The sequence below is a fragment of the Eretmochelys imbricata genome, chromosome 6 (genome assembly GCF_965152235.1).
Source record: "Eretmochelys imbricata isolate rEreImb1 chromosome 6, rEreImb1.hap1, whole genome shotgun sequence".
NCBI classification, from domain to species: domain Eukaryota; kingdom Metazoa; phylum Chordata; order Testudines; family Cheloniidae; genus Eretmochelys; species Eretmochelys imbricata.
Window position 1 is genome coordinate 13,875,750 of NC_135577.1, and position 26,130 is coordinate 13,901,879.

The following is a 26,130-nucleotide window of genomic DNA, read 5'->3' on the forward strand; positions in this document are numbered from 1 at the left end:
ATCCTCCCCCCGCACACACTTGTTGTTCTGGGACAAAGCTATTAGGAATATTTGTAACACATTTGTGAATTGTTTCAGATCAATTCAAAACGGTATTGTTTTTGAGAATAAATAATTAGTCCAGAAGAAATTCACCCATTTCTAGACACCTTTGCATCCCAATGCTGGGAAATTACTTAAAGAGACATTTGGAGAGGTGACCACTAATAAAGTGGAATACAGTCACCTCAGTTTTGTATCATGTTAAAATGACTTCACGGGAGAGACAGCAATCCAGGCCAGCTGGTGCTCTGCCCATACATGTTCCATTTCCGTCGGTTCTTGTGCTCTCCTCCCCACTCCCCACCCACACACACCCACATTGTTTTGCCATTTTATTCCTAAATTCGTTGTGAAGGGTTGGGTCACAGAAACCCATTTGGAACCGCCACAAGATGTCCTGAGTCACGAAGTTGAACATCTCACCCTCTAGGTGGATGCCCCTAGCCACCAGCTTATAGAAACATTCTCCCTTCTGAACCTGTGAGTCTTCCTCAGGTTTTCTCCACTGATCTCAGTTGGGGCCTGCAGACCTTGTTCTTATAGAAACAAATTAATAATAATAACAATACAATAATGAACAAATGAACAATACTCCCAGGGGCTCTGCAGAATTACTTTGTAATGGTCTGGGAAATTGAATTCACCTATATTCACTCCCCACCACTAAACCAGTACTGAGTTAATCAGATTCAAGAATTGGTTAGCAGTTTATTCATTGCTTTCCTCAGGGCATCCTTCACCTCCATGTTCCTCAGGCTGTAGATGAGGGGGTTCAACATGGGGATCACCAGCGTGTAAAACACTGAGGTCACTTTGTCTCTTTCCATGGAATAGCTGGAGGTTGGACGTAAATACATGAAGAGGAGGGTGCCAAAAAACAGGACCACAGAGGTTAAGTGGAAAGAGCAGGTAGAGAAGACTTTGTGCCAGCACTCGGCAGAGCAGAACTGCAGGATGGTGGAGGTGATATAGACATAGGAGAGGAGGACAGTCACAAAGCTGCTCACAGTAATGCAGCTCATGAAAGCAAATGTCACAATCTCATTGATGTGGGTGTCAGAACAGGAGAGCGCCAACAGTGGAAGGACGTCACAGAAGAAATGATTGATGATGTTGGAGCTGCAGAATGACAGCTGAAATGTACAACACGTGTGTATCATTGAATCCACAATCCCCACAGCGTACACCACAGCCATCAGCTTTTTGCAAAGCTGCCTGGACATGGTAACCATATAGAGCAGTGGGTTACAGACGGCCACATAACGGTCATACGCCATCACAGCCAGCAAGAGGCACTCAACATCTCCAAAAATAATAGAGAGATGCATTTGCACAGCACAGGCAGTGAAAGAATTGTTTTTCCTCTCAGCTAAGAAATTCAGCAGCATCTTAGGGGAAATTATCAAGGAAATGCAGAGGTCACAGAAAGGCAAATTACTGAGGAAAATGTACATGGGGGAGTGGAGTTGGGAATCCATTTTGATTAACAAGATCATCCCCCCATTCCCCACCAGGGTGATACCATAAATCAGTTGGAACACTGCAAACAGGGGGACCTGCAACTCCAGACGATCTGTGAGTCCTGAGAGAATGAACTCAGTCACCTCTGAGTGATTTCCCTCTTCCATCTCCTCTGAACAGAGATCAGATAGCTACACAGATGTGGGCAGGCGAATGGTGCAGAAAAGCTGTCCCTTCTCTGTAATGAAGTAAGTGAAGATAAATGGAGATAAGTTTCTCAATGGACATCAGTACCCTCTCCGGAAAGGGCTTTGTACACAGATCCAGAAGTTCACAGCTGATCATTCCAGGTGTTTGATAAAATGCAGACACTGTCCAAACAGAATAACACGCAGGTTAATCATGCCCTCCACACGAACACTGCTGTTCACTACTCCGAACAGAAAACTGGGACTTGTGACTCTGCTGGGAGAGAATCAGTCTGAAGGGATTATTCCGTAGCTAAAGAAGGGGTGAGAGTAAAGGAGTGTCAATCTTTCCACCCTCTTTCAGCAAGGGGACCTCTATGGCTTGGCATGTCGGTTTGGAGTAAAGTTCCTCACTGTGCTAATTAAGCTGTTTGGCATTTACTGGAGCATGTAAGAAAACCGAGAGTCATCATAGGAAGCCCTGGCTTCAGTGACTAGGTAATTGCCATTTTTTTCCTACCCAGCAGTTCGCTCCTTTAGCTGAAGGGGTCAGAGTTCAGGCTGAGGCTTTTGGTGCTGGAGGTCTGGAATTCAATAGCCGCTGATCCACATGGTGTCTGCATGTTTGTCTGTGTGACTGTAATTCAGGACAATAACACGTAGCTGCTTAGAAGAGAGAGAGAGAGAGAGAGAGAGGTGTGCTGGTGTTTTCTCATCGAAAGAAACTGCCATTTAGGAGCATTCAGGAAGTTTTATACTGAGACGTGTGTTCTATGGGACATGATTCCTGAAGCAACTGGGAATCCCTGAGCTCAGAGAGACACAACACTGAATTAATGCATTCAGTGAACCAAAGCTACCCTCAATGTAGTTGGTGGCCTGGAGATTAATTTGACCTACTCTTTCTTACTGTGTTATTAAAGGATGCAATTTCTATCAGAGTTACAGAGTATGAGGTTTGGGGTATATTTAATCCTGCTGTTTTCAGTGCAAGCTGTGTTCTGTGTGCTGCTGCTTCTCAGAGCCAGGCTGCTGCCTCTTTCCACACAGGATTTGTAAAGGTGGCTTCTAAACAACCAAGCAGTGAGCATATGCATGCTGTTAAACTGAATGGAAAGTACTCCTTGGATTAAGGGGCACGGGTGCAGAGTTTTCTGTGGTCAGGAGGGACCTGATCCAGGAGAAAGATTTGTTTCCTTGGAAAATGACAGAACCAGAATGGATCCCAGGGAGGGAAGTTCAGATGGAAGCTGAGGGGGGATCGGAGAGTCTGCCCACCTCTTGAAGGGAGACTGTGCACCCTCCATACAATTCCTAACAATGAAAATATGACCACATTGGTCACAAAATTGACTGAAAGAGCTCTGGACATATTCATTAAGATTCCTATTGATGATTCTTATTGATGATGCTTCAAACTATGGTAAATTTAAGGAACTGGTTTTGAAACAGTTTCATATGACACATGAAACCTACAGGGTTAAATTCAGGAGTCTTAAGTGGGGATCTTGATTGAGTAATATGACTTATGTAAATGAAGTGAGAGATTTGTTAGATAAGTGGGTGACGGGGAGAAGGCATTACAAGCTTGGAAGAAATGTGTGATTTGGTTACTCAGGAACAATTCCTAAATATGTGCAGTGATGATGTAAAACAGTATTTGTGGCATGCTATGGACTTCTGCAGTTCACAAAACTATCCCTCTTCCATGCATATTATCTGCAAACAAAGCTCAACTTTTACATACTAAATAAATCTATGAGTCAACTAGAAATAGTCATGCTCTCACCACAAATATTAATATATATTTTTTATAAAGTATGTGAAGTTATAAGATTACACTGTAACTTGTTATAAATACATGTTACAAACTGAGGCTGGAAAACTGGTCTGTCTTAAACAAAGAAATGTGTGCTCTGCTTAATTTTGTATCTAAACAGTGACCAGAGTCATCAAGCAGGAACGGAAACAAAGGTAGCCTAAAAAGGTGAGGAAAAAGCAGCAGGGAACATCCTTCTACATAGACATTTTGTCTTCTGGAAACCAGCTGGTAATGTTTCTCAAGGAGGGATAGGACTATAAAAAGAAGGGGCAGACATCCCAAGGCATCTCTCTCTCTCTCTGCCCATTGATTCAGTGCATCTGAAAGGAGAAAGGAAGCAGCCATAGGGCTGGGGGAGGGGTTCTGACCTAAGAAGTTTGGTCAGTAAGACTGCTGAAAGCATGTCGTTAGGAAACTTTTGCTTTGAATTTCATATCATTTGTTAACTTAGCCACAAGTTGCATTCTAGCTTAATTTTTCTTGAAACCACGTCTGACTTCTATGACTCCTTATTTTCACTCACTGAAAATCTATCTTTGTGGTCAATAAACTTTGGTTTTTTGTTTGATCAAATCCAGTGTGTTTAAATAGAAGTTTCTGAGAAGGTAAGTGGCAGGCACATTAGTGCTATTAAAGAAAGATCTGCAGAAGATGCTGCAAAATATCTCTGAGCATCCCAGCTCTGTCCCGATTATTCTTCTCTTAATTTTATTTATTTCCTATAATTTATAATCTGTGAAACAGACTTTAGGAATAAAACAGCAAAGTAACGTCTTGGGGGGGGGGGGACGACAGGATAGGACAAGAACCGATGGATTTCAATTGCAGAAAGGGTGGTTTAGGTTGGACATTAGGAAAAACATCCCAACAGTGAGGGTGGCTAAGCACTGGAATAACTTGCCTAGGAAGGTCGTGGAATCTCCCCCATTGTAGATTTTTAAGAGCATTTTAGACAAACACCTATTAGGGATGGTCTAGGTAATGCATAGTGCTGCCATGAGTGCATGGGAGGGGAATAGATGACTTCTCGAGGTCCCTTCCTGTCCTATGATTCTATGATCTTACAAGCAGCCCTGCACTGGGAGGAGGGGGTGACCAGAGTGAGCTGCGGGCAGGGAAAGGGAAATGTACCTGCCTCCACTTGACATTCAGCTCCACTTTACCCCCCAACACATGCTCACACATAGTGCCCAGTAAACACACACAGAGAGTGTGCACTACACACAACACACACAATGCCCACTTCATACAACACACACAGTTACAACTCTTCTCCAAAGACACACACACAGCCTGACAGTGAGCTCAATCAGAATGCAGAATAATCTTGACTGGGAAGCTGGGACAGCTGCAATATTTCCAACTTGCCTGAGCAAAAAGAAACAAAGGAGATTCTGCTGAAATAGCAGTGAGATAAGACTAGATTTTCCAACTGGTCTTTTCCATTGGCAGCTTCTCTGAGGCCTGGTTTATGCTTAAAAATTTGATGAACAGAGCTCTGTCGCACAGGGTGGTGAAATTTTTCTCACCCTGTCTGAGGCAGTTAGCTTGTACTGACCCTCAGTGTCATTCTTCCATTGACCTAACTCCTGCCTCTCGGAGACATGGATTAACTGTATCGAAGAAAAAACCCTTCCATCAATGTGGAAAGCATCTACACTACAGCACTGCTGTAGTCCATAGCTGAATCGATGTAATGACCTTAGTATAGACATTCCCTGAATTGTTGGGAGAGTTTTCCCCCTTCCTCTTAAAGCTATTTTTCTCTCCTTTTCCAATCACTCTTCTCCCTCCTTTATAAAACTCTTTCCTTCTTTTCTTTCGTAAATATGTTCAGAAAAGTTGACATTTCTCCTCTTAGAATAATTCCTTAGTTTCCCTCCCATGAACGGCTCACTCTCATTTCAATTAAAGGCTGAAATGCACTGAAACTGACTTGTTTGCCCATGACTCGGTGGTACCTCTTTGTATTCCCTCCCTTCACTTACAATGAGTTGAGGACGGAAGCAGTACTTGCTCAGAACCCTGAAATCAGAACCGTAAAATCAGAGTTGAATCTATCCCTGTTTGCAAACCACACCAACGTTTTCCTTAGTACCTCTGGAGCTGCTTCCTGGGATGACTTTGTGATTTGCTCCCCGGAGCATCTTTGCTCCCAGGACAAAAAGTGTGCTGTGCAATTAATGTTGGTGCCGTGTCTTTCCTTCTGGAAATGGAACACACAGGGACAGCGAATCACCTGGTCTCGATTGCTATCTCTCCCGTGAGGCCTTTTCAATATTATATGAAACTGAGGTGACTGTATTCCCCTTCATGTGTTGTTCATTGGTGGTTAGCACTGAAGATCTCTGCAGCATCTCTGCAGCTGCTTCAACAAAGTATCTTCAAGCATGTCACCCCCGTCCCTCCCTCCTGTCATCTGGTGTGCTGTTTTCCCTGCCAGCTTGGACCTCCAGAACCCTGCCTTTTAGAACCAGACACGCTAGCCTGCTGCGACACAGACCAAGGGTCTGGGACACACCCCCAAAACTGTAGATCTAGACTGAAACCAGCTCAGCAGGATACCTGTCTCCAGCACGCAGACACCCAGCTCCCAAAGGGATCTAAACCCCAAATAAATCCATTTTACTCTCTATAAAGCTCTTTAATGGTTCTTTAATTAGTTATCCACAGTAGAACAACTGTGAAAGGAGAGATTGAGAGTAACCCAGGTTGGAATAGCACACCACTCAGGGGCTGGGATGTTTTTTGGAAATGCAGGAAACCCAAGTGCATAGTGTGTCAGGTTCAGTCACAGAGACCACCTTTGGGACTGTCAGATGATGGGCTCTAATCACCTGTGAGCCCATTTTCCCTGCCATTCTCAGCCTCCAGAATCCTGCCTTGTTGAGCCAGACACACTGGTCTGCTGCAACACAGACCCCAGGTCCGGGTCACGCTCCCAAAGCTACAGATCTAGATTGAAAAAAAAGTCAGTAGGATACGTGTCTTTAGCACACCGATACCCAGATCTCAATGGGCTCTAAACTCCAAATAAATCCATTTTACTCTGTATAAAGCTTATACAGGGTAAAATGATACATGTTTGCCCCCTATATCACTTCAAGAAAGATATGCACAGCTGTTTGCCCCCCAGATAAAAATTACTCACACTGAGTTTATAAATAAAAAAGAAGTGATTTTATTAAGTACAAAAAGTAGGATTTACTTGATTTTAAGTTGTAACAGATAGAACACAGTAAATCACAAAGTAAAATGCACAAGGTTAAGCTTAATAGAGTCAGAAATGAGTTACAAATGTTAACTTCTCACCCTAGTTGTTATTTAAGGTAAAATCCTTCTCAGACTAGATGCCTTTTCTTACCTGGGTCTAGCATGTTCTCACCCACCCCTGTGGTTACAGTCCTTATGTTTCCTGGTGCTTGCAGGTATCACTGTGAGGATACCTTAAGCTAGCTGAAGACACTCATTGTTTCCTTCCCCACTTTACATGGAGCTTCCCCAAGATGGGAAAACTTTGTTTGGAATTTCACCCCCCTCAGAAAAAGTACCAGCTTCACATGGAGCTCAGTATCTGGTGACATGGTCACATGAAACTGTAAGACCCCAATCTCCATTCTTCCTGGTTTGTCCCAGACGTACAGAGAAAGGCCTGCAGGTGAACAAAGCCATTCACAGTTTATTGATTCTGAAGCACCTTTAAAGGCTTCCACTTAATATGTCTAAATCAGTAATACAAGTTAATATCCTATTCTCCTAATTCCAGACATAAAAATAATCCATGTAAACAAATAGGATGAACACACTTGGTAGATTATAGGCTTTATAATGACATGTTACAAGGGGCACTTAGCATAAAGCATATTCCAGTGATGTCATATTCATATGAATATTTTCATAAAGCATATGGAGTGCAATGTCACAGACAGCTTTGCCCAGCACTGGACAGAAGCGGGAATTGAACCTGGATCTCCCACCTCACAGGTGAACACCCCAACTCTTGAGATAAAAATTCCAAAGGGAAGGCCCACCACTGCCTCCTGCAGTGGCTGCATTCTGACCAGCATCTAAATCCTCCCCCCGCACACACACTGTTTTGGGACAAAGCTATTAGGCGTATTTGTAACACATTTGTGAATAGTTTCAGGTCAATCCAAATGGTATTATTTTTGACAATAAATGATTAGTCCAGAAGAAATTCACTCATTTCTAGACACTTTTTGTGTCCCAACGCTGTGAAATTACTTAAAGAGACATTTGAAGAGGTAACCAACAAATAAAGTGGAATACAGTCACCTCAGTTTTGTATCATATTAAAATGACCTCACGGGAGAGACAGCGATCCAGGCCAGCTGATTTTCTGGCCCTCTGTGTTCCATTTCCAGAAGGAAAGACACTGCAACAACATTAATTGCATGTGCTGTGCACACCTGTTGTCTGGGAGTAAAGATAGTCCAGGGAGAAAATCTCAAAGTTATCAAAGTCAAATGTAACCTCTTCTGGCGAAGGAAGCAGCTCCAGAGGTATTAAGGGTAACGTCGGTGCAGTTAGCAAACAGGGAAAGATTCGACTCTATGTCTGATTTTAGGGTTCTGATCAGGTACTGCTTCCGTCCTTCTCAACTCATTGTAAGTGCAGGGAGGAAAAAGAAAGAGGTACCACCAAGTCATGGGCAAAGAAGTCAGTTTCAGAGCATTTCAGCCTTTAATTTAAATGACATTCATGGCAGGGGAAGGAAGGAACGATGCTGAGAGTAAAAATTTCTGAACATATTTACCTATCAAAAGAAGGAAAGAGCTTTACCAAGGGTGGGAGAAGAATGATGGAAAAGGAGAGAAAAATAGCTTTAATAGGAAGGGGAAAACTCCCCCATTGATTCAGGGAACGTCTATACTAAGACCGTTACATTGACTCAGATATGGTGTGCAGCAGCACCGTAGTGTAGATGCTTTCCACGTTGATGGAAGGGTTTTTCCTCCGATGTAGTTAATCCTTGTCTCCGAGAGACAACAGCTAGGTCAATGGAAGAATTGCACTGAGGGTCAGTAGAAACTAACTGCCTCACACAGGATGTGAAAAGTTTCCCTGCCCAGTGTGATGGAGCTCTGTTGATATATATTTTTAAGCCTAAACCAAGCCTCAGAAAAGATGTCAAGTGAAAAGACCAGTTGGTAAATCTAGTCCTATCTCTCTGCCAGGGCAGCAGAATCTCCTTTGTTTCTTTTTGTTCAGGAGAGCTGGAAATATTGCAGCTGTCCCAGCTTCCCAGTAGAGATTATTCTGCATTCTGATTGAGCTCAGTGTCAGGCTGTGTGTGTGTGTTTGCTGTGCAGTTAATACTGTATGTGTTGTATGCAGTGGACACTGTGTGTTGTATGTATTTGAACTCTGTGTGTGTGTAGTGGGCATTGTGTGTGTCTGTATTGCCCCTTCTGTGTGTGTGTGTATTTGGTGTGCATTGGGCACTCTGTGTGCGCATGTGGTGGGGGTAGAGTGGAGCTGAATATCAAGTGTGGGCAGGTCCATATCCCTTGCCCTACCCACTGCTCAGGCTGGCGTCCCCCCTCCTCCCAGTGCAGGGATCCTTCTGCGATCATAGAATCATAGGAGTGGAAGGGACCTCGAGAGGTCATCTACTCCACTCTTCTGCACTCACAGCACAACTGAGTATTATCTAGACCATCCCTGACAGGTGTTTGTCTAACTTGCTCTTAAAAATCTCCAATGGTGGAGATTCCACAACCTTCCCGGTCAAGTTACTCCAGTGCACAGCCACCCTCACTGTTGGGATGTTTTTCCTAATGTCCAACCTAAACCACCCTGCTGCGATTGAAGTCCATTGGCTCTTGTGCTATCCTCCCACTGCCCTCCATACACACACACACGCACACACACACACACACACTTTTGCAATTTTATTCCTAATTTTATTCCTAAAACTCTTTGTATCTGGTTGGGTCACAGAAACCCCTTTGGAACTTCCACCTGATGTCCTGAGATGTAAAGGTGAACATTTCACCCTCTGGGTGAATGCCCCTAGCCAACAGCTTATAAAATCAATCTTTCTCTCTGGCCCTGTGATGCTTCCCATGTTTTTCCCACTGATCTCAGTTGGGGCCTGCAGACCTTGTTCTTACAGAAACAAATTAATAATAATAAAAATACAGTAAAGAACAATACTCCCACGGGCTCTACGAAATTACTTCATAATAGGCTGGGAATTTAATTCACCTATTTCCTTCTTTTGATAGGTAAATATGTTCAGAAAAGTTGAAATTTCTCCTCTCAGAATAATTCCTTCCTTCCCCTCCCATGAATGGCTCACTCTCATTTCAATTAAAGGCTGAAGTGTTCTGAAATTGGTTTATTTGCTCATGACTTGGTGGTACCTCTTTGTTTTCCCACCCTTCACTTACAATGAGTTGACGACAGAAGAAGTACCTGCTCAGAACCCTAAAATCAGAACCATAAAACCAGAGCTGAATCTTTCCCTGTTTGCTAACTACACCAACGTTACCCTTAGTACCTCTGGAGCTGCTTCCTGGGATGACTTTGATATTTCTTCCCTGGATCATCATCCTTGTGGAAATGGAACACAGAGGGCCAGAGAATCAGCTGGTCTCGATCGCTGTCTCTCCCATGAGGCCTTTTGAATATAATATGAAACTGAGGTTACTGTACTCCCCTTCATTTCTTGGTCACTGGTGGTTAACTCTGAAGATCTCTGCAGCATCTCCACAGATGTTGCAAGAAAGTCTCCAAGCATGCCATCCCCCTCTCTCCCTCCTGTTATCTCATGTGCTGTTTCCCCTGCCAGCCTGGGCCTCCAGAACCCTGCCTTGTTGAGCCAGACATGCTAGCCAGCTGAAACACAGACCAAGAAGCCGGCCACACCCCCAAAACTGCATATGTAGACTGAAAACAGCTCAGCGGGATACCTGTCAACAGCAGGCAGACAACCAGCTCTCAAACGGCTCTAAACCCCAGATAAATCCATTTTACTCTGCATAAAGCTTATACAGGGTGAAATAATACATTTGCCACCTGTATCACTGTAAGAAAGATATGCACAGCTGTTTTCCCACAAGGTAACAATTACTCACACTGAGTTTATAAATAAACAATAGTGATTTTATTAAGTATAAAAAGTCAGATTTAAGTGGGTTTAAGTTATAACAGATAGAACAAAGTAAATCACAAAGCAAAACATGCAAGGCTAAGCTTAATACATTCAGAAATCAGTTAACTTCTCACCCTAGATGTTATTTGATATAAAGATGCCTTTTCTGACCTAGGTCCAGCCTGTTCTCACCCAGCCCTGTGGTTACAGTCCTTATGTTTCTAGGTGATTGTAGGTATTCTTGGGGTGGGGAGGCCATCTCTTAAACCAGCTGAAAACACTCATTGTTTTCTTCTCCATTTTATATAGAACTTCCCCAATGTGAGAAACCCTTATTTGGAATTCCACCCCCCTCAGGAAAAATACCAGCTTCAAGATGGAGCTCAATTTCTGGTGACATGGTCACTTGTCATTGTAAAACCCCAATCTCCATTCTTCCTGGATTATCCCACAGGTACACAGGAAGGCTTTCAGGTAAAAAGAGCCATTTACAGTTCATTGATTCTGAAGCACCTTTAATGGCCTCCACTTAATATGTCTAAATCAGTTAATTAATTAATTTAATTAATTAATCAGTTAATTAATACAAGTTAATATCTTATTCTCCTAATTCCAGATGTAAAAATAATCCATGTAAAGAACTAGGATGAACACACTTACTAGATTATAAGATTTATAATTATATGTTACATGGGGCACTTAGAATGAAGCATATTCCAGTTTTGTCTTATTGAGAAGCATATTTTCATTAAGCATATGGAGTGCAATGTCACACAGAGCTTTTCCCAGCACTGGAGAGAAGGGGGAATTGAACCTGGATCTCCCACCTCACAGGTGAACACCCCAACTGTTGGGGTGAAAATTACAAAGGGATGGACCACCACTGCCTCCTACAGTGACTGTGCTGCGACCTTAATGAAACCCCCCCCCACACACACACACATTGTTTTGGGACAAAACTATTCAGCGTATTTGTAACACATTTGTGAAGAGTTTCAGGTCAATCCAAACAGTACTGTTTTTGACAATAAATGATTAGTCCAGAAGAAATTCACTGATTCTAGCTATCATAGAATATCAGGGTTGGAAGGGACCTCAGAATGTCATCACGTCCAAACCGCAGCTTAAAGCAGGACCAATCCCTAATTTTTGCCCCAGTCCCTAAATGCCCCCCTCAAGGATTGAATTCACAACCCGGGGTTTACAAGGTCAATGCTCAAACCACTGAGCAATGCTCCCCCTGCACGTGCACGCACACACAAACTCACACTCTCTCTCTCTGTCTCCCCAGTTTCTCTCTCTTACTTTTGCAATTTTATTCCTAATTTTATTCCTAAACTCTGTGTGATGGGTTGGGTCACAGAAGCCCCTTTCAAACAGCCACCCAATGTCCTGAGACATAAAGTTGAACTTTTCACGCTCTAGGTGGGTGCCCCTAGCCACCAGCTTATAAAATCATTCTCTCTCTTTGGCTCTGTTATGCTTCCCATGTTTCATCCACTGATCTCAGTTGGGGCCAGCAGACCTTGTTGGAATACAAACAAAGTAATAACAAGACAATAATGAACAATACTTCCATGGGCTCTGCGAAATTTATTTGTAATGGGCTGGGAATTCGATTCACATGTTTCCACTCCCCACCAAGAAACCAATACAGAGTTAAACAGATTCAAGAATTGGTTAGGAGTTTCTTCATTGAGTTCCTCAGGGCATCCTTCACCTCTGTGTTTCTCAGGCTGTAGATGAAGGGGTTCAACATGGGGATCACCAGCATGTAAAACACTGAGGTCATTTTGTCTCTGTCCATGAAATAGCTGGAGGTGGGACGCATATACATAAAGAGGAAGGTGTCAAAAAAACAGGACCACAGAGGTTAAGTGGAAAGTGCAGGTGGACAAGGCTTTGCGCCGGCCCTCAGCACAGCAGATCTGCAGGATGGTGGAGATGATATAGACATAGGAGAGGAGGACAGTCACAAAGCTGCTCACTGCAATGCAGCTCATGAAAGCAAACATCACAATCTCATTGATGCGGGTGTCGGAACAGGAGAGCGCCAACAGTGGGGGGACATCACAGAAGAAATGATTGATAATGTGGGTGCTGCAGAATGACAGCCGAAATGTAAAACACGTGTATATCATTGAATCCACAACCCCCACAGCGTACACCCCAGCCACCAGCCGTTTACAATGGTGCCTGGACATGGTGACCATATAGAGCAGCAGGTTACAGATGGCCAGAAAACGGTCATACGCCATCACAGCCAGCAAGAGTCACTCAACATCTGAAAAAACGATAGAGAGATACATTTGCATAGAGCAAGTAGTGTAAGAAATGCTTTTCCTCTCGGCTAATAAATTCAGCAGCATTTTAGGGGAAATTATCAAGGAAATGCAGAGGTCACAGACACAAATTACTGAGGAAAAATTACATGGGAGTATGTAGTCGGGGATCAACCCAGATTAACAAGATCATCCCCCCATTCCCCACCAGGGTGACACCATTAATCAGTAGGAACACCGCAAAGAGGGGGACCTGCAGCTCCGGACGATCTGTCAGTCCTGAGAGAATGAACTCTGTCACCTCCGAGTGATTTCCCTCTTCCATCTCCTCCGCACAGAGATCAGGCTGCTACAGAGATGTGGGCAGGTGGATGGTGCAGAAAAACTGTCCCTTCTCTGTAATGAAGTAAGTGAAGATAAATGGAAATCAGTTGCTCAATGCATCTGATGAAGTGAGCTGTAGCTCATGAAAGCTTATGCTCAAATAAATTGGTTAGTCTCTAAGGTGCCACAAGTTCTCCTTTTCTTTTTGCAAATACAGACTAACATGGCTGTTACTCTGAAACCAGTTTCTCAATGGTCATCAGTACCCGTTGGTACTGATCACAGCTGGTCATTCCAGGTGTTCGAGAAAATGCACATGCTGTGCAAATACAATGGCAAGCAGGTTAATCATGCTCCCTGCACAAACACTCCTGTTCACTACTCCAAGCAACAACTAGTGACTTGTGACTCTGCTGTGAGAGAACCAGGGCGAAAGTCATCTCTGTGTGAAGAGATTATTTGTTAGCTGAAGAAGGGGTGAGAGTAAAGGAGTGTCAATCTTTCCATCCTCTTTGAGCAAGGGGAGCTCTGTGGCTTGGCTTCTCCGTTTGGGGTAAAGTGGCTCATTGTGCTAATTAAGCTTTTTGGCATTTACTTGAGCTCTAGCTTCAGTGACTATGTAATAGACTCTTTTTTCCAACACAGCAGGTCATTCTTTAGCTGAAGGGGTAGGAGTTGGGACTAAAGCTTTTAGTGCTTGAGGTCTGGAATTTAATACCTGTTGATCACCATGGTGTCTGCGTGTGGGCGTGTGTGACTGTAATTCAGGACCAGAGCACATGCCTGCTGAGAAGAGAGAGAGAGATGTGGTGGTGTTTCCCCATTGACAAAACCTGCAAGTTTGGAGCATTTGAGAAGTTTTATATGGAGATTTGTGATCTGTGGGACAGGATTCCTTAAGCAACTGGGAATAACTGAGCTCAGATAGCCATAAAACCTAATTAACGTATTCAGTGAACTAAAGCCACCCTCAGTGTAATTGGTGCCCTGGGGAATAATTTGACCTACTCTTTCTCACTGTGTTATTAAATGATGCAATTTCTACCACAGTTACAGAGTATGAGGTTTGGGGTATATTTCATCCTGCTGTTTTCAGTGACAGCTGGGTACTGCGTAGAGTTGATCCACACAGGGTTTTTTTTTTTTTTTGTGGAGACCAATTTTTTTTTGCTAAACCTTAACATTTCAGATCAGAAATACTATGGGGTGCCTCAGATACCACATACCACCAATCTCTTCCCTGTAGGCCAGGCTTCCAGGCTGGACTACATCCCCCATGATTCATGATGTTCTCTTCTCTTGCTGAACTGCCCTGGAACATCACCAGAGTCCCACAGCTATGGTTCAGGGAGGAGGAGAGTTTGGCATGTTGATGGAAATCTTATAACTTTCAGGGAAAAGATAATTTCATGGAAAAAAGAGTTGACTGGAAAATCCAATCTCTCATCAAAAAAACTTTTCAAGAAGAGACTATTTTCTGTAAGCGCCCAATCAAGAAAGACTTAAGATAACAATGAACTTTGAGAGACACCAATCCACATGTGAGCTTTCCTGGGAATGTGGCTTCGGCCTGTAAGGAACTGAGTCATGAATGGACATGTGACTTGCCCATGTGACTCCAAAACTCCATCTTGGAGCTGGATTCTCCCTAGGCGAGGGGAGGGGGTTTCCACTCACAAGAGAGAGACTGTATAAGCCCTTGGGGAAACCCCTCCATTTTGTCTTCAGCTGTCACAGAAGGTAGTCTTTCTACCCCAAGGAGATGCCTGAAAGAAACTGGAACAAAGGATAGTAACTGCAGAGGTGTGATTGATTGCTGGACCCAGACTAGGAGGAAGTCTAGTCTGTAAAAGAGGCTTATTGCAAAATCTCTGAGGGTGAGATTTACCTGCATTTAGTTTTTTACTGTATTAGGTTTAGAGTTATGTGTTTTATTGTATTTTGCTTGGTAATTCATTTTGTTCTGTCTGTTATTACTTGGAACCACTTAAATCCTACTTTTTGTATTTAATAAAATCACTTTTTACTTATTAATTAACCCAGAGTATGTATTAATACCTGGCGGGGGTGGAAGGGGGCAAACAGCAGTGTGTATCTCTCTATCAGTGTTATAAAAGGCAAACAGTTTATGAGTTTACCCTGTATAAGCTTTGTATAGAGTGAAACAGATTTATTTGGGGTTTGGACCACATTGGGAGCTGGGTATCTGAGTGCTGGAGACAGTAGCACTTCTTAAGCTGTTTTCAGTGAAGCCTGAAGCTTGTGGGGGACATGGTAGAGACGTGGATCTGGGTGTACATCAGGCAAGTGTGTCTGGCTCAAACAAGATAAGGTAGTTAAGTCCCAAGCTGTCAGGGGAAACAGGTTCAGAGGGAGACTCAGCACATCGGGTGACAGTCCCAAAGGGGTTTCTGAGACCCAACACCTCACAGTGGTGTAGTCAAGCAGGATCTGTGCACAGCTGATTGCTTTGATATTCTGGTTGTGATTTTGCATTAGTTTTGAGTGTGGTGGGTGGAGAACAAAGTGGTTACTGGTTTGCTATTTTCTGTTTCCTTATTTCAGGTAAGGGAATTAGGGACAGAAAAATAAGCAAAATAAGTAAGAGTGAAGATCAAAAGAATCTAGAACTGCAGAAGTTGCAGACTGCCCAGAAAGGCTGAACACTGGGCAATGGGAAAGTCTCTGTTAACTAAGAAGCCCCTGAGCTGAGTGCATCTCAGTTTCAGTGAACTGCAGAGGGGGTGTGGCCCAGCACAAGAAAGCAGAAAAATGACTACCAGTGCGGCAGCTGCTAAGGTAGAGCTGGCCAGACTGGAAGCAGAAGAGAAGGCAAAGGTCCTGGAGTTTCAGTTGAAGCTCAAAGAGGCAAAGGCAGCCAGGGAAGAAGCTGCCCACAAAAGGGCTAGTGAAGCAGAGGCAGCCAGGGACAAATGATCCCTGGAGTTAAGAGACAGAGAAATACAGGCCCAGGTTGAGGCCCAGAAGCATGAACTGGCTGTTATGGAGTGGAAGATACAAAACCCACTAGCAGCTGGCCCCACTTCCCCAAAATACACAAATGGGAGCAACAATATCCACGGTATGATGAGTCCAGTGATATTGCCGAATATTTCATCATGTTTGTGCATCCTCCATACAATTCCTGACAATCAAAAAATGACCACATTGGTCGTAAAATTGACTGGAAGAGCTCTGGATATATTCAATAAGATGGGTATTGATGATGCTTCAAACTGTGGTAAATTTAAAAAAACAGGTCTTGTGGGACAAAAATGTGGATGCAGTGGGTGGATTGGCTGAGTTTGCAGACTCTTTTGAGCCATCAAAAGCTGCAACTAAACAGAAACCAGGGGCAGAGGGACATAGGGTTGGGGGAAGCAGAATCACTGTTTTACCACAGGGAAAGAGGAGGCTGGGCATTCACCTCCCCATTCCCCTGTTACTCATCCAAAGTCTCCTGTACATGCAGAGGAGCCCCAGAGGTGCTCGGATTGTGAGTCCACTGAGCACCTGAGGAATAAATGTCCTTTGCTGAGTGGGAACAGGCAGCAGGTAACACATGAAGCTGCTGCTTCTCAGAGCCAGGCTGCTGCCTCCTTCCACACAGGATTTGTAAAGGGGGCTTCCACCCAGCCAAGCAGTGAGTATATGTGTGCTGTTAAACTGAATGGGAAAGTTCTCCTAGGATTGAGGGACACGAGTGCAGAGATTTCTGTGGTCAGGAGGGACCTGATCCAGGAGAAGGATTTGTTGCCATGGAAAATGGCAGAATTAGAACTGGTGGGAGGTTAGAAAGTCCTTGCCCCTTTAGCTAAGGTACACATGGAAACTGGTGATTTGCAGGCTGAGCTGACTGTTGCCACAGTGGCACACAATCTTGCACTGTTTTGACTGGGGAATCATTTCTTTGATGTGGTGGAATCGGTCCCTGGCTTGGTTAACAGCGGGAAGGAATCTTGTGATCAAAGCCCCAGGGCGGGGGGTGGGGGGTGTTTGAAGTCACTTGGGCTAGTGGGGGAATAGGAGAGAGTCTCTTAAATTCCTCTGTAGCAGTGAAACATGCAGCTTTGGGGGCAGGAATGTCTGTATCCAGTTCCTGTAGCTCCGGGGCTCAAGGCAAGTCCTTGCTGGAGGGTCTGGACAAAGCCAGCTCCTGTCCTGTGATCATCTGCCTTGGGGAGGGGAATGTTCCACCTGTAACAAGGAGGCCATCCCAGCTGCTGACTGCTAGGAAGTTGCAGGTCAGCATGGGACAGGCCCTGCTCTGGGGTGCACAGAAACATGTACCCCAAAGGTGGAAGTTGAAGTCCTGGTAACCGCTGTGGTGGGAACAGACCCCAGGGACTCTGTAGCTGGAAGCAAGCCCAACCTGAGGGAAAGAGCGGGATTTTACTGGCCAGGGAAGGGTCTGTCATAGCTGGTAGCTGTGAGCCCACAGCTGGACCAGAGTAACCCTCCCTCTTGGGGGACGCAGGAGTGTCTGACCCCGAGGAGAGCCCAGAGAAGGAAGTCCAGATAGAAGGTGAATGGGGGATTGGAGAGGCGCCCACCCAGATGACCTGTTGGTAATTGAGGGGATCTTACCGATCCAAAGCGCTCAAAGCACACAAAGAATGTTATTCCTGATATCCTTATAAAAAATAACACAGTCTCTTCAAGGCTGGTGGGAGAAAAACTCTGCACTTGGAAAGTTTCAAAAGAGGGAGGGGCCAAGGGCAGGCATGGTTGCAGTACCCCCTTTCCTTGCCAAAGCCTGAAACACATGCCTAAATTAAAAGCAAGACAGAAGAATCTGCATCAGAGCACCTACCAGGGTACACAAAGGAATTGGGAAATGCAATAGACACTAAACAAGCAATTTGTGTGTACAAAGCCTGTCCGCTGAAGATTTTCTGTTAATCTTGTGTCTTTTGCTACTTCATCTATGGGTCAAGACAAAGGAGATAATACTCGTGATAAACCCTTGAAAGATGTGGGACACAACTGTTTTGTGGAAAAAAAACTTTTGTTCATGCTAGGGATGATGACAAGACAGTCCCCAAAGCATGTAACTTTTTGGCTTATACTGTAAAGAGGCTGGAAGCTTGGCATAGCATCAAAAGCATAAGAGACCTACACTGTTGTGTGGAAGGGGAAACTGAGGCACACTGCCTCATGGCCTTGGTGGATAAATGCCAAGACACCTACACTTTAACAGATATTGCTGTCTACCTTCAATTAGCAATTCTACATCCCAACCTCTTTTGAGACATCAGGGGACCAAAAACCCCAAACCTTGCTAGAAAACCTATGAATGACATCATACTTTCTAAAGGTACTAAAAAGGGGTGTGAAGAGAAACAATCAGAGATTTTACATGCACTGCCTCCACCATGGACAGTGTCCAAGCCTCTGGCAGTGTGTTCAGGAGGAGGACGTGACGTTGCACCCCATAATGCTTTCTAGAAATATGCTTATGAGTGTAAATATGACATAACTGGAATGTGGTTTATGCTAGATATGCCATGTAAGAAATATCTCTGCAAAGGTTATGATCCACTGCATATATTCATCCTATTTCCATGCATGTAACATTTTTGTATTTGAAGTTATGAATACTTGTTATGTACTTGTTTGATTTTAAGTAGCCTCAGTGAAGCAGTTGGTCAGGTTCTTGAGAAAAGGCTCTGTAAGTGCCCAATCGAGAAACACTTAAGCTAACAATGAACTTTGAGAGACGCCAATCCACACGTGAGCTTTCCTGGGAATTTGGCGTCTGCCTGTAAGGAACTGAGTCATGAATGGACATGTGACTTTCCCATGTGACTCCAAAACTCCATCTTGGAGCTGGGTTCTCCATAGGAGAGGGGAAGGGGTTTCCTCCCACAAGAGAGAGAATATATAAGCCCCGGGGGAAACCCCTCCATTTTGCCTTCAGCTGGCACAAAAGATAGTTTCTCCACCCCAAGGAGATGCCGGAAAGGAACTGGAACTAAGGACAGTAACTACAGGGGTGTGAGTGATTGCTGGACCCAGATTAGGAGGAAGTCTAGTCAGTAAAAGAGGCTTATTGGAACATCTCTGAGGGTAGATATACCTTCATTTAATTTTTACTCTATTAGGCATAGACTTGCGTGTTTTATTTTATTTTTCTTGGTAATTTACTTTGCTCTCTGTGTTATTACTTGGAACCACTTAAATCCTACCTTTTGTCTTTAATAAAATCACTTTTTCCTAATTAATTAACCTAGAGTACGTATTAATACCTGGAGGGGCATATAGCTGTGCATATCTCTGTATCATTGTTAGAGAGGGTGAACAAATTAGAGTTTCCCCTCTATAAGCTTTATGCAGAGTAAAGTGCATTTATGTGGGGTTTGGACCCCACTGGGAGCTGGGCATCTGAGTGCTAGAGAGAGGAACACTTCTTAAGCTTCGCCGTGGGCAGGGCAAGGGACACACACCTGCCTACCTTTGACATTCAGCTCCACTATACCCCCCACCACATGCAAACACATCATGCCTGATGCACACCAAACACACACACACAGACAGAGTGCCCACAACATGCACACAGCCTGACACTGATCTCAGTCAGAATGCAGAATAATCTCTACGGGGAAGCTGGGACAGCTGGCATATTTCCAACTCTCCTGAACAAAAAGAACTGAAGGGGATTCTGCTTTCTGCAGGGAGATAGGACTAGATTTCCCAATTGGTCTTTTCCATCAGCATCTTCTCTGACGCCTGGTTTATGCTTAAAAATTAGATTAACGGAGCTCCATCACACAGGGCTGGGAAATTTTTCACATGCTGTGTGAGGTAATTAGCTTGTACTGACCCTCAGTGTAATTCTTTCATTCACCGTACTACTTCCTCTCGGAGACGTAGATTAACTACATTGAAGGAAAAGCCCTTCCATCAAAGTGGAAAGCATCTACACTATGGCGCTGCTGCGTATCATAGCTGAGTCAAAGTAATGGCTTTAGTACAGACTGTGAGGGCTTTTTAATATGATAGAAAACTGAGGTGACTGTATTCCACTTCATGTGTCGGTCACCTCTCCAAAAGTCTCTTTACGTAATTTTCCAGTGTTGGGACAAAAAAAGTATCTAGAAATGAGGGAATTTCTGCCAGACTGATCATAGAATCATAGACTTTAAGGTCAGAAGGGATCATTATGATCATCTAGTCTTACATCCTGCACAACGCAGGCCACAGAACCTCACCCACCCACTCCTGTAACAAACCTCTAACCTATGTTTGAGCTATTGAAGTCCTCAAATCGTGGTTGAAAGAGTTTGAGGTGCAGAGAATCCTCCAGCAAGTGCTTCCACCATGCTGCAGAGGAAGGCGAAAAACCCTCAGGGCCTTTGCAGATCTGCCCTGGAGGAAAATTTCTTCCCGACCCAAATATGGTAATCAGCTGAACCCTGAGCAATTGGGCAAGGTTCACCAGCCAGATACCCAGGAAAGAATTCACTGTAGTAACTCACATCCCACCCCATCTAACATCTCTTCACAGGCCATTGGGCATATCTACCGCTAATAGTTGAAGATCAATTAATTGACAAAATTAAGCTATCCCATCATATCATCCCTTCCATAAATTTATCAAGATTAGGTTTGAAGCCAGATGCATCCAATGAAGTGAGCTGTAGCTCACGAAACTTATGCTCAAATAAATTGGTTAGTCTCTAAGGTGCCACAAGTACTCCTTTTCTTTTTGCGAATACAGACTAACACACTGCTACTCTGAAACCTTTCATAAGACAGGTTTTCCATTCCTCGGATCACCCTAGTAGCCCTTCTCTGTACCTGCTCCAGTTTGAATTCATCTTTCTTAAACATGGGAGACCAGAACTGCACACAATATTCCAGATGAGGTCTCACCAGTGCCTTGTATAACGGTACTAACACCTCCTTATCTCTAACAAAAATCTACAACAAAAATTCTTATTAATCCCTAAATGCATGACCTTGCCCTTTTCACTATTAAATTTATGAATAATTTATTGTAAAAAACAATGCCATTGGGGTTCACCTGAAATTATTCACAAATGTGTTACAAAGTCTCCTAATAGCCTTGTCCCAAAACAATGTGTGTTGGGGAGGAGGATTTAGGTGCTGGTCGCAAAGCAGCCAGTGGTAGGAGGTGGTGATGCTCCCTCTCTTTGTAATTTTTAGCTCAATAGGTAGGGTGTTCACTGGTGAGGTGGGAGATCCAGGTTCAATTCCCCCTTCTGTCCAGTGCTGGGCAAAGATATACACTTGGTTTTCCTGTATTTCCTGAAAGCATCCCAGCCCCTGAGTGATGTGCTATTCCTGTCTGAGTTGCTCTCAATCTCTCCTTCAAAGTTGTTCTACGGTGGAAAACTAATTAAAAAACCATTGGAACAGAGACACGAAGTTGAACATGTTGGCGCCCCGAACCACTTGTCTATAGAGTCATTCTCTCTTTCTGGCCCTGTGATTCTTCCCGTGTTTTATCCACAATGCAAGAGCTTCAACAGGAGAGACTGAGGCCATATCTACACAACTGGCTCAATTGGTACTACTGCAATAGATGAAATGGTGTTGATTGAGAAGGTCTGGGGAAGACATGCTAAGTCAGTGGGAGAGCCCTCACCTGTTGAAATCTGTACTCCACGTCCCTCAGAGACTGCGTTCCAAAGTGGATATTGCTCAGGGCTGATTTACACTAACGCTGTTGGATGATCTGTGTTACAGTACTTCAGTTACGTAACTCTCCCGTTGACATAGCATGGTGTGGACTTAGTCAACTTGAAGTAGCATAACTTAGATCAATTTACAGGAGTAGCGTAGACCAGTCCTGAAAATGATGCAGGACAGAACATAGCCCAGTCACCAGGATACTGTCCGGCAATGTGGGAGACCCACTTTCTCCCCATCAGAGAGAGGGAGGATTGACCGGAATCTCCCACTACCAACGGGAGTGATCTAATCACTGGGTTAAAGTCTACAAGGGAAACAGCACCATTACCGCCTCTTCCATTCCCATCACTTTTGTCAGTGTGGCCCTACATTGTCTTTGCTTTGACATCGAAAAGTATCCAGGAAGGAAAGGAAATGTTCCATTTCTGCTCATGCTAAATAGTTCCTTCGACCCCACAGGACATTTCTGTCAATGTTTTCAATTTGCCAAACATTTAAGGAATTTTCAGATTTGGATCAGATTAAACTGAATTTGTTTCTGAATGTTTTATAACCACACACAAACCCAAAAATCCGCTATTGTCCCAGCTCTATTCATTTCTCACTATCTGTAACCCAAGCTGTACAATTCCCAGAATCCCTGTTCTTCAGAGTCCATAGGACTTACCCTCAGAACTAAAAGTTAGACCTCATAGCTAACCTGCTGATGTGGTATAAACATCTCATGTCTGATATGACTTTTTCTTTCTGTATAATTTATGTCCTAGAGAAAACTCACCCTTTCCATTTTACTTTGTATTCAGTTCAGTGCAGCTTCTCACAGAGGATGCACACACACCATGTTCTCTTTTGGATATGTTACTCTTGTTCTTACTTGTTGTTTTGTTGCTCCCTTAACTTAAAATAAAGGCCATTTTGATGGAAATCACCTTTCTCCTCCACATGAATGGATACAAACCCAGTGAAAATCTCTACAACAACCCCACAAAGGACATAAAGGGCTGCAGAGGATCAGGAGTGTGTACAAAACTCCCTTTGGTTCAGCCACAGAAACCACACACTTCATACTTACAACTGCATATCGAAACTAAACCCAATACAAAGCAGAGGGAGAGATAGATTAGATGCCCTCCTCTTCTTTCCCAATAAATATAGATCTATGTTTTCAAAGCACACCACATATATTCACACATGTGAAACAGGTGCCCCCTGGAATTTTGCTGGGAGAGTAGCTTAATAAAACCCTGATCTTAATTGGGGCCTACAGGCCTTGTTGGAAGACAAACAAATTAATAACAATAACAGTAATGAACAATACTATCATAGGATCTGTGAAATTACATTACAGTGGGCTGGGAATTGAATTCACCTGTTTCCGCTCCCCATCACTCTTATGGTAATGAGTTAACAGATTCAAGAACTGGTTAGGAGTTTATTCGTTACTTTCCTCAGGGCATCCTTCACTTCCGTGTTCCTCAGGCTGTAGATGAGGGGGTTCAACATGGGGATCACCAGTGTGTAAAACACTGAGGTTATTTTGTCCATGTCCATGGAATACCTGGAGGTGGGACGTAAATACATGAAGAGTTGGGTGCCATAAAATATTACTACTGCAGTCAAGTGGAAAGTGCAGGTGGAGAAGGCCTTTTGCTGGCCCTCGGCAGAGCGGATCTGCAGGATGGTGGAGATGATATAGAAATAGGAGAGAAAGACAGTCACAAAGCTGCTCACTAGAATACAGCCAATGAAGGCAAACATCACAATCTCATTGATGTGGGTGTCAGAGCAGGAGAGTGCCAGTAGTGGGGGAATGTCACAGAAGAAATGACTGATAATGTTGGAGCTGCAGAATGACAGCCGAAATGTACAAAATGTGTGTATCATTGAATCCACCACCCCCACAGCGTACACCCCAGCCACCAGCTGCTTACAAAGCTGCCTGGACATGCTGACCGTATAGAGCAGTGGGTTACAGATGGCCATATAACGGTCATATGCCATGACAGCCAGCAAGAGACACTCAATATCTGCAAAAGAGACAAAGAGATACATTTGCACAGCACAGGCAGTGTAAGAAATGCTTTTCCTCTCGGCAAAGAAATTCAGCAGCATCTTAGGGGAAATTGTTGAGGAATAGAAGAGGTCACAGAAAGACAAATTCCTGAGGAAAAAGTACATGGGTGTGTGGAGTCGGGGATCAATTGTGATTAACAAGATCATCCCCCCATTCCCCATCAGGGTGATACCATAAATCAGTAGGAACATCATAAACAGGGGGACCTGCAGCTCCAGACGATCTGTCAATCCTGAGAGAATGAACTCAGTTGCCTCTGAGTGATTTCCCTCTTCCATCTCCTCTGCACAGAGATCAGGCTGCTACAGAGATGTGGGCAGGTGGATGGTGCAGAAAACCTGTCCCCTCTCTGTAATGAAGTAAGTGATGATAAATGGAGACCAATTTCTTAATGGACATCAGTACCCACTCCAGGAAGGCTTCGTCCACAGAGCCAGATGTTCACAGCTGGTCATTCCAGGTATTTGATAAAATTCAGACACTGTGCAAACACAATAACACGCAGGTTAATCATGTCCCCCACACAAACACTCCTGTTCACTAATCCAAACAGAAAACAGTGACTTGTGACTCTGCTGGGAAAGAATCAGCCTTAAGGGATTATTCCTTAGCTAAAGAAGGGGTGAATGTAAAGGAGTGTTAATCATTTTACTGTCTTTGGGCAAGGGGAGCTCTGTGGCTTGGCATGCTCGTTTAGGGTAAAGTTGCTTCCTGTGCTAATTAAGCTTTTTGGAAAAGCCCTAGCTTCAGTGACTGTGTAATTGCCTATTTGTTTCCAACCAAAGGAGGTCGCTTCTTTTGCTGAAGGGGTCAGAGTTGGGGCTGAGGCTTTTGGTGCTGGAGGTCTGCTGATCCCCTTGGTATCTGCTTGTTTGTGTGTGTGAGAATAATTCAGGACAATAGCACGTACCTGCTGGGAAGAGAGAGAGAGAGAGAGAGATATGGGTTGGTGTTTCCTCATAGTCAAAAACTGTAAGTTTGGCGCATTCGGGAAGCTTTAAACTAAGATGGGTGATCTGTGGGACATGATTCATGAAGCAACTGGGAATACCTGAGCTCAGAGAGACACAACACCTAATTAATGCATTCAATGAACCAAAGCCACCCTCGGTGTAATTGGTGCTCTGGGGATTAATTAGAGCGACTCTTTCTTATTTTGTTATTAACTGATGCAATTTCTACCAGAGTTACAGAATATGAGGTTTGGGGTATATTTCATCCTGCTGTTTTCAGTGCAAGCTGGGTATTGCATAGAGCTGACCCACAGAGTGTGTATTTTTTTCTGGAGACCAAAATCTTTTTGCTAAAAACTTAATATTTTGACTCGGAAATACCACGGATGTGCCTCTGATAACACACAGCACCAATCTCTTCCATGGGCCAGGCTCCCAGTCTGTACTACATCCCCCATGATGCATGATGGTCTCTCCTCTTGCTGAAATGCCCTGGAACATCACCAGAGTCCCACAGCCATGGTTTAGGGAGGACGGGAGTTTGGTATTTTGATGGAAAGTTTAAAATTTCCAGTGAAAAGACAAGGAGTACTTGTGGCACCTTAGAGACTAACAAATTTATTAGAGCATAAGCTTTCCACAGCTACAGCTCACTTCATTGGATGCATCCAATGTGCCACAAGTACTCCTTTTCTTTTTATGGATAAAGACTAACATGGCTGCTACTCTGAAACCAGTGACAAGACAATTTCTTGGAAAAAAATAGTTAAATGGAAAATCCAATTTGAAATAAAAAAAAAAACTGCTTGAGAAAAATATTCAACCAGCCTTAGCAAGAAATTTGGAATCAAAGGAACTGAAAGTTAGATACAGGTGAAACATCTAAATTGTTTGCAGGTGTAGCTGATATCTTCTCAGTTATTCCTGATTTCAGAGTAACCTCATTGCCCTGGCCCCAGCAGGTGGAATGTAAAACCTGTAAATCATGTAAGAGGACTGCAGATTATATAGCTATTTATAGGATGCCAATCACCAGAGTATCTTATGTCCTTCTGTTGATAGGTTTCTCCCCAAAGTAGGAAAGGTAGGTTCACTCATTGTGCTTGATGGAGACCACATGATGACCAGAGGAGCTCAGGAGGAGACCACAGCATGCTACAGAGTTGTGCAGTTCACAAAACTATCCCTCTTGCATGCATATTACCT

The 26,130-nt window shown here is 43.8% G+C and overlaps 2 protein-coding genes across 2 annotated transcripts; both read right to left on the bottom strand.

The window, feature by feature from the left end:
- Positions 1-731: 731 nt before the first annotated feature.
- On the bottom strand, positions 732-1,670 carry LOC144266449 (olfactory receptor 8U9-like). The gene has a single exon (XM_077819899.1). It carries the CDS (start codon positions 1,668-1,670, stop codon positions 732-734), a length of 939 nt encoding a protein of 312 aa, XP_077676025.1.
- A 21,640-nt stretch (positions 1,671-23,310) lies between these two features.
- Positions 23,311-24,249, bottom strand: LOC144266375 (olfactory receptor-like protein OLF2). Its single transcript, XM_077819832.1, has one exon. It carries the CDS (start codon positions 24,247-24,249, stop codon positions 23,311-23,313), a length of 939 nt encoding a protein of 312 aa, XP_077675958.1.
- Between the last annotated feature and the right edge of the window lie 1,881 nt (positions 24,250-26,130).

Coding starts and splice junctions, on each gene's coding strand:
- LOC144266449 (XM_077819899.1), bottom strand. CDS start 1,670: ATGGAAGAGGGAAATCACTCAGAGGTGACTGAGTTCATTCTCTCAGGA.
- LOC144266375 (XM_077819832.1), bottom strand. CDS start 24,249: ATGGAAGAGGGAAATCACTCAGAGGCAACTGAGTTCATTCTCTCAGGA.